Source organism: Pinus tabuliformis, chromosome X (genome assembly GCF_031772625.1).
Source record: "Pinus tabuliformis cultivar Carrire ecotype Pingquan chromosome X, CPIR1, whole genome shotgun sequence".
Lineage (NCBI taxonomy): Eukaryota > Viridiplantae > Streptophyta > Pinopsida > Pinales > Pinaceae > Pinus > Pinus tabuliformis.
In genome coordinates, this window is record NC_142308.1 from 98,384,644 (window position 1) to 98,394,262 (window position 9,619).

The window sequence follows — 9,619 nt, forward strand, 5'->3', positions numbered from 1 at the left end:
AATCACGTGATGACATTTCATCTATGGTGTTCATCAAACACCCTAAACGATGATTCGATAAGGCTTCACCTTTTTCAGAGGACATTAACGGGTCCAGCGACAAAATGGTATATTGAATGGCCTAGAGCTTCGTTCGACAACTTCAGTACCTTACCCACGACTTTCTTAACCCATTTTCAATTACCCATAAGGTATGAAATGGGAACGGAACTCCTAACCAACTTCAAACAGACAACGGCCACTCACATATCTGATCATATACATGAGTGGCGATGTCGTCGTAGAATGGTAAAAACGTACGTTCCCGATCAGCTATTAGCTGAATGGTTTATCAAATCCTTACTTCCTACAATCACGGAAGATGTGGCAAAGGGGGGAGTCGTAACGGAAGAGCAAGTCATCGCTCGTGCGCAATATCTGGACTTGGTCTATACTCAATCTGGCATGCTCTACGACAAAATACCTGACGCCCCTAGACCGGAATTCTCAATTCCTCCTCCTCCTAAATCAAACAATGACTCTCATGCCATCGATGGTGTGACTGGCACGACAGACACGAAATTGACAAAGGCTACATCTAAAAGGGCCCGTAAGATTTCCAGTCAAAATGCAAAAGAGGAACTTCTTGCCTCGGAAGTAAATTCCGCGTCGACCGATAAGGGCAAACAACTGAAGCAACCAGGGGGCAAGAAGAAAAAGAAAGGGAGAAAAAGGAAACCCCCTGCGGGGTGTCATATATGCGATGAGGATCATTGGACGAGAGATTGTCCACATATAGCTGAAGTTAAGAAACTCTTTAAGAGTTCAAAAACCTCAGCAGTATTGACTGATCCGTTTCCAAACCCGGGAACCAAACTGGTTGCTAATCAAAATGCTTCTCGATCCCAAGTTCTTATGTTGTCTGTCTCAAAGCAGCAAAATGATGCTTTGACAATGAATAAAGATTACGGGAATCCACGGCTGTCGAATAACAAGGCTAATGAACAACCTAGTAGTTCGACAACAACTTTGACCGAAGTTGTGCCACCCATCATTCCTGAACCAATGATAAAGTCGCCAAAGGGAGTAGTACACAAATCGACATTTAATCCTAGTGCAAAAGTAGCACAGAATTATAATATAATAGAGGACCTGGCCCAATCGTCATCCGCTATGTCGACACTTGAGGTACCGCAAAGTTGCCCCTCCCAAGAGCAAGCTTTATTATCAGCAATAGGTGGGATTGGCCCAATGGACTCCAATCTTGTGGCCTTTGATCATAAAGGATATGACCCTCAGTTACCAGCTCAACTAGCTTTCCTTATTCAAGTGAAAGCCCTCAACAAAACTGTTCATCGAACAATTATTGATGAGGGGGCATCTACGTGTATTATGTCGATGAGTTGCTGGAACAATTTAGGCTCACCACCCTTGTCGAGATCGTCAACGACGTTAAAAGCATTTGATGGACGATCATACACTCCATACGGGATTTTAAGTAACTTGCAAGTTGAACTAGGGGGCAAAACAATAGGAATTGATGTTGAAGTAATTGATGGAAACCTCGATTACAACATCCTATTGGGAAGGCCTTGGATATATGCCATGGCCGCAGTTGTGTCGACCTACTTCAGGAAGATTGCATTTCCCTTTCAAGGAGGAATTATAGTCGTCGACCAACAAACTTTCCTCCCCGACAGTTCAAAAGTTACGGGAAGCATTCCAATGATCCATGGAAGCAATCATTCGATTCAAAATATTGGAGTAGGTCTCCTAAAAGACCCTGCCTTAATGGGTACTTTTGCCCTACCGCCTGCAAGTAATCTGGCGGAAGTGGCCACAGTGGAAACCTACAATATGAAATCTTCTGTATCTAATGGATTCAGAAGATTCCTAAACATTTTGTCAGTGTGGATCATCGCCCTAATAGAAATACTGTAAATACAGTGGGCTCCGAGGACGGTTCTAATCTCGTGTCAACCTCGTTAAAAAATGAAACAAGGAGTCATGAGGATAGTTCTTTTACTGTGTCAACCTCATTAAAAAATGAAACAATCTCCTTTCCAAATCTCAAAGGTAAACCTTCATTCCAACCACCAAGTTGAATGCAATGAAGCTTGGGGGGGCATGCACCTCAATTTGCATTGTTATGCTGGGGGCATGCAAACTTATCATCGATTAGTTTTAGCACACAGTTCATGCTCGTTAAAAAATAAACGCAAGATCCGAGCAGTTTTAGCGCATAGTTCATGCTCGTTAAAAAATAAACATAAGATCGAGCAAATGTTTCCACCCGCGTTTAAGCTCGTTAAAAAATGAACTATTCCGGTAAATAACCACTGTGTGTAACATTATCAGCCATTAAAGCCTTAGTCGTGTTTGCACCGTCACCTCCACTTTTCCATTGGCCGATCGTTCACCTCCATATGTTTGTTTACCCATTTTGAGGAACAGCTGCGAAGAGTGATTTCACTAGCCATCCTTGTGACACTGCCGTGATTGGAAAATTCCAACCTGTACTTGGAATCAGCTGCTAACCCGTTTTATCACTCGTTCCTCAAAAGACGAGTCTTCTTTAAGCTTTTTTCATCTGACTCGTAAAATATGAAAAGATTGCCGAGTCCTTGGCCTTCCAACTCGTTAAAGGGACACGAAGTGCTATCCCTCCTCTATATTTTAATCTTTTTGGACCTGAGGGATTATTGCACAAAAAGATCGAGCGCTTGTTTTATTCGGCTCGAAAACTCATCCCTTCTGTATTGTTTTATACTTTTTCGGACCTAAGGGATTAGATGACGAAAAAGGACTTTTGGAGTTAACTTTATGTACCTTTTCAGACTCTCTAAAAATGAAAAGGACCGAGTTATCTTTGTCGTTATACTCGTTAAAATCATTAAATAGCGACAAACTTGTCTTTAGACGAGAACGAGTTTCACTATCGCTAGGCTCGTTAAAACATAGCGATGGGCTTGCCCGAAGGGCAAGTTATAGAACAAGCATATGTTATCCTCCTCAAGCTTGACAAAAATAAAGAGGTACTGGTCAGCAATGACTGGGGAAAATTGGGAGAAACTCAAGAAAACTTTGATGGTAGTAAGTGGCTCTTGAACATGACACTTTTCCTCCGTACCACAATTGGGTTGGGTTGTTTCATTCACCGGTCACATCACCATGGTCTCGCCATACCATCCATATTTGGGGTAATGCTACCGATCCATCGCATCAGTGTCGCCATATGTTCAAGAGAAGTCGTTCAGAAAATTCAACCACGTCCCCTCCACTGTCGTACATTATCCTTCATCCTTTCATGACCGCCACCCTGAATCATATGTCACAAATCGTTTTCACCTCCATCAAAATCATTAGCTCCGTTCCGTGTCATTGATGTGGGATTCATTAAGGCCCTCCTTTGACGGATCGCTTCTTGTCGACATCAGCTCATTATCCAAGAAGTTGATCTAGGAACAACTCCTTCAGTACTTTGAAGCTTGCATGCCTCAATGGCAAGTTTCTCACTTCCGGCGACAGGTATACATCAATGACCTTCGACCGAAAGATTTTGCGTGGTATTCGACGCCAAGTCCTTTATTCACACCACGTGAATTGTACTGCAGTACCTTGAGGGTCATTATCATTATCGGTGATTCCTCTCGCGCTTGTTAACGGTTTACCTCATTGACCGGTAATCAAGTGATGTCTTTCCATGTTCGACTTCAGAACATTTCTCACATGGATCGACTTGTACTTAGAGTGAAGATCGAACGAGTTTGAAGACCCCGGATCTAGTTTCATCCATCCGGGCTGCGATATATATTTAGGAAAGATAAAGACATTGACATGTACATCATTGTAGCAGATAATCATCCTATCCAAAGGATGATAATTGCATCAAAATTATCAGTCTACCATGAGACGATTGTCTGTTCTATGTATAGGAAAATGAATTTATAAAGTTGAGCATGGGAATGCCCGCCTCAGCTAGATCATGAAAGCAGTATGAAAAATAATGTATTGTATTGTATCTTATTATAGGTCTCCTCCCAGCATTGGATGAAATTCGGATCCTCCTGATAAAGCATTTCACCCGATAAACGGCCTCATACTTTAGGGGGCAACTGTTATAGACATTTTTGTGCCTTACAGCTATAAGCTTGAAATGTCCATAATCTAAGGGATCCAAAGTCCCTAAACATGTTGTTCCTACCCCTAGAGGAACAAGGCTAACAAACCACAGCAATTCACAGAAGTTCTCCACCAAAAAATGCTCAAAAACAAGTCAATTCAGGATCAATTCAGTGGCTCCACTAGCTGTCTGTGCTGAAATGCAAAGTCAACACTGGCTACCTGCACTGCAACGCAGGTAGAAGCACTAACAGGGTGCGCTGAGCGGGAATTGACAAATGGAAAGTTCATTCCAAGAGGTGTCAAGACCCGGGAAGCTTCCAGAATCTTCCTCAATGACACTTGCCTTAGTGAATTCGACTAGTGATGAGTAAGAGGTTCCCAATCTCCAAGTGGAAGCAAGAACCTCCAAGTGGAATCAAGAACTGACAGAGGGAGAGGACACTAGTCAGATCTCAAGCTGACTCATCCTCTCTCCAAACATCTATATATGGATCTCTCCTCCATGAGATCTGGAGGCTGGAATTTTGTTATTGCAAAGAATTGCTGTTGGTTTGAGATTGGAATCATTGGGTGCTTAATGCTTTGAGGGAAGGTGAAGATAGGAATTTCATTTGTTGGGAAGGAGATGCGGATTGGAGCCCTCTGGGTTGTATCTCTTCCTGAACCTTGTTATTCATCAATAAAGCTATCTTGGTTTCTCCTATATACTGTTGTATCTTTGATGTATGATTACATTAATATGTTTAGTTTATTTCTAATCCTGAACTAGTTATGAATATGAATCTATGTCTTTGTGTAGTGTTCTCTTCTTGTGATATTGCAGAAACCTCTTGAATCTGGGCGAGCGAGAAAGCAAGGAGCTGGGAACTCCCAAAGAGAAGAGAAACCGGATCGAGGGACAAACAGAAGACACCGGTTAGTCCATCCATCTCTCTTCATTCTTAATTCATAAAGGAAGAATACTAGAATAGTTGTCTCTGTTTGTTGCTAAGGCACTGTCACACCTTAGGTGGATAGGATCGTCCTGCATAGGCATTTTTCCCCACAACAGATAAGGACTCCCAATCCAACCATGGACAATTGCAACAATTCCTCTTACAATTGTCACGTCTAGTGGGATTCTGAGGCTGAGGGTATTTTCTCAAAGTATTTAAACATCGATTTCGAGTTGGAACAAGAACTAGAGAGTTTCACCCACCCCCATCCACAAACTATCAAAGCAGTGTATGAAAGCTCAGGGAATCTAGATTCACGTTGCCTCCACCCTTTAGTTTCTCAATTTTCAGTAATTTTTTGAGATCCAAAGACTTCCTCTCCACCCAAGAACATCAAGGAGTCTATAAAAACAAGTCTCCAACCCGGAAACAAGAGGATAACGATCCCAAAGACTTCCTCTCCACCCAAGAACATCCAAGAGTCTATAAAAACAAGTCTCCACCCTGCAAACAAGAGCACAATGGTTCCAACAACCTTGGGGATTTTGGAATCCACCATAAAATCCACACAACAAGAAACTCTTCAGAGATCCTCCCTTTAGGAATCCAAGGAACAATCCTCCACCCCGTCCATCAAGGGACTCTAGATAAATATCATATCCACCCTTTGGCTAAACAAGGGATTGAGAGGCCATTGTTCCTCACTTGGCAAAAATATTCCTCCTACCAACCTTGCCAATTGAATTGATATCATTGTTATTCCTCCTTTTTTTTGCAAGACTCCTACAGTGTCCATCCTCATGGGATTCACTTTTCTTGTCACCCCTTTCTCTCATGCTTTGTTGGTGAATGAATCCTCGAATGCCCTCTCCATTTCCTCTCTCATGGTTCTTTGTTGTGCAGTCATGATTATTTCCCTATGTTTTTGTTTCCCATAAATTTCTTTGCCTTCCATGCCTTGGCATTTCTTACAATGCAATCTAAGTCTACATACTTATGTTGTAGTTCGATAAATTCATAACAGAGTTCATTAAACACACAACAACGAGTCTTCAATGGTTGTCCCAATAGTTCAAAGTTTCCTACACTGAGTAAACTTACACCATCCCAAGCAAGCAATCCCCCAACTTTGGAATCTATGTCCTACTCAACCCAATTTTGTAAAAATATTTACATTGCATTTCATGACAGAAATATGGTAGGGGCTACCACACTATTTCCTAAATAATTCCCGGCTTATTAATATAAAAACAATTTCTTTTTAAAGTTATTTTTTATATTAAAGACTTTCGTAATATATTTGAAAATTATTTTACCTTTATAAAACAATAATTATATAGAATTTTGAATACTAAGTATTTAATTTTTTTTAATAAATTTCAGTTTTCTTTTATAAATTTTGTAAAATCTTAAAAATATTGGAATTATAAGTTTTAATTATAATATGAAGTTATCCCATTACATTAAATTTTATTAATCTATTTATACCGAATTTTTAAAAAAATTTATGAATAAAATAATGATTTTAATTTTATATTTTAGCCTTTAGAATAAACCATTTTGATGTTCTAGTAAGAACTAGACCATACAATTTTGAATTAAAACTGATCTTGGATTTTTGACGTTCTAGTAAGAACTAGGCCATACAATTTTGAATTAAAATTGATCTTCGATTATTAAAATTGATTTGACTATAATTTTAATTTAAAATTTTAGATTTTAACTTTTAGAGTAAATAATTTTGTTTTTCTAATATGAATTGGGTTATACAATTTTGAAGTAAAAAATAATCTCTTAGGTAAAATCAAGTTCCTGAATATTAAAAATTAAAAAGTTATTATTTATTATTTTAAAAATTCTCATAAAATTGGAAAAAAAAAAACCAAAATTAGAATTATATTAATTAACTTCTTTTCCATCTCCTAAATACATAATGAAATGACATATAAAAACATAAATTTGTTTTCTAGTTTTTATATATGTCTTTTATACAATAAAAATAACTAAAATATATAATTAATTTATTTTAAAAGTTATATTGCTAAAGTCAAATAAATAGAAACTGATCTTTGACGAAATGATAGTTATGATTAATGTTGATTTCTTTTAGATTCATTTGGTGACTTCCTTGTGAGGCAAAGACAGGTTGAGATAACTAGATGTAAGTATATTAGAGTATTGGGTCCCAGTGAAGCTTACTAGAATTTCTTTTCTTTAATCAGCCTTCTCATCAGAAATGTTCTTTCAAAATGTCATTTATGGTTATATAGGCATAATAATTGTTGAATGGCTGTTCATTTTATGTATTTATTTAGATTATATATTTATATATTTGTTTAAATTATATTCTTATATTATTGTAAATTTTGAAATTTAAAAATAAAATTAAGTAATTGACAAATAAAATAATTTATTTTTTAGATTAATCACATTATTAAAATTGAGTATATTTTTTAAATGAATTAATGTGGTTCATCTTGAAAACAAAGTGAAAAAATCATAAATTTTTGAAAATAAATAACAGATAAAAAGTCGACCCAATCCGAATGATATTATTAATACGAAAAACTTTCTCTACATATACATTACAAAAATCACAAATCTAACAAAAATTCATAACTCCCCTCCAGTCTAAACCTTATAAGTTCTACCTACCTTGAGGTCAAACCTTATAGGTTCTACATCAGGAGACCTAACCGGGATTGGCTCTTTCATAATGAGATTCCTTCCGATCTCTCAATATTCCCAAAACCTGAAATATCCATCATTTTAATAGCTATAATTCGGTGAAGCGACACACCGGTACATTCATTGCCTGATTCGATTGTTCTTGGATGATACGTACATAAGCACCCACCCATAGACTCAAACAGTGTGGAGTGGCATTTAAAAAACTCAGTTTATCCGAAATCAAATTTACAGTCCAAATCAGCAAGAGATTTGGAGAGAATTAGAAGAAGATAAATACGATGGGATTTGAGGGTAGCATCGTGATGAAAAAGTATTTTCTGTCCGAACTCTTGGGAGAAGGTAGATACGCAAAAGTATACCTCGGGAGGAACCTAAAAACGGGCGAGCACGTTGCTGTTAAGGTCATGGAGAAGGAAATCGAGGCCCGAGCGGGGATGGAAGGCCAAATCGAAACAGAAATCTCTGCGATGAGAATGCTGAGGCATCCCAACATAGTGCAGCTTTACGAAGTGATTAGGGAGGAAAACAAAATATATATTGTGATGGAGTATGTGAAAGGAGACCTAGTTGCAAGGATGTTAGACGAAACAAACAAGCCGGACCCATGCACCAAGAAAAAATATTTCCAGCAGCTGATCAGCGCCGTGGATTTTTGTCACAGCAGAGGTGTGTGTCACAGAGACCTGAAGCCTGACAATGTGTTAATAAATGATAATGGGGACGTGAAGTTAGCGGATTTCGGGCTGAGCGTAATGCAGGAGAATTCAGGAGAGGGTCTCTTAAGTAACACAGGGTATGGAACGGTAGGGTTTATTGCACCGGAGGCTATGAACGGGGAACCCTACGATGGTGTCAAGGCAGACATATGGTCGTGCGGGGTGATTCTCTACTATCTCAAATCGGGCGGCTATCTTCCCTTCGGGGAAGAAAATTTGGTGCCTTTGTACAGGCAAATGTGCAATAGAGAATTCTCATTCCCGGTGGAATCTTTCGGGGACGAAGTGGGTTCACTGTTGTTCCAAATGCTGGACCCTAACCCTAATACGCGGATTACCATTCCGGAGATCATGGAAATTCCATGGTTCAGCAGGGATGATGGTGACAGCCACGCCGAACCAGAGTTCACGTGGAGCCTGAACCCTAACGACTCGCCTTTTTTCCCTTCTTCTTCGAGCAAATCAGATCTGAATCTTAGCTTGGTGGAACACGAAAGCAAACGGGAACTGCATTTCATGTCTGAGCAGCCTGCTTCGGCCATTGCATCGAAGTTGGAGGAGATTGGTAAGAGTAAGGGATTTACTGTGAGAAAAACAGAAGGCAGAGTGGACTTGGAAGGGACGACGATTGGCGCGGCAGGGCGGTTGAGTATATGTGGAGAGATTATCGAACTGTCGCCATCTCTCTGTTTAGTTGATGTGAGAAAAACTGGTGGGGATACTCCCGAATATGAAAGATTTCGCGACGAAGACCTGAAACCTGCCCTCAAGGACCTGACATATGGATGGATTTTATGAGTGTGAATCTGAGAGAGATGAGGCGCTCAGAGTACAAGAAATTTCTGCATTCGTATTGTTCACAGTAAAGATCCATATCATGCACCGTTCCGTTGGACACGTCTGGGTGTTAAGGTATTTTTAATTTACTTATTCAAATTTTAATCTATCTAACTTTCTGATTAATTTATTCAAATTTCTGTCAAATAGTAAATCTCATTATAATTTTATATTTTGATAATTAACTCTTCCCCATAGTTAACCCATTTCAAATTTAAATAAAAATATTTCACATCAGTTGTGCTATTATTTCCATTTATAATGCTAATGTAGAAGAAATATTAAACATAATTTAATGACGATTACGGTGTTGTTTAAAAGGTGTTAAAAGGCTCT

The 9,619-nt window shown here is 38.8% G+C and overlaps 1 protein-coding gene across 1 annotated transcript; it reads left to right on the forward strand.

Annotated features, from left to right (window-relative positions):
* Positions 1-8,008: 8,008 nt before the first annotated feature.
* On the forward strand, positions 8,009-9,244 carry LOC149138586 (CBL-interacting protein kinase 5-like). Its single transcript, XM_089450403.1, has one exon. It carries the CDS (start codon positions 8,009-8,011, stop codon positions 9,242-9,244), a length of 1,236 nt encoding a protein of 411 aa, XP_089306529.1.
* The last annotated feature ends 375 nt before the right edge of the window (positions 9,245-9,619 follow it).

What these genes read in the sequence shown, in the direction of transcription:
- LOC149138586 (XM_089450403.1), top strand. Translation starts at nt 8,009, where the DNA reads ATGGGATTTGAGGGTAGCATCGTGATGAAAAAGTATTTTCTGTCCGAA.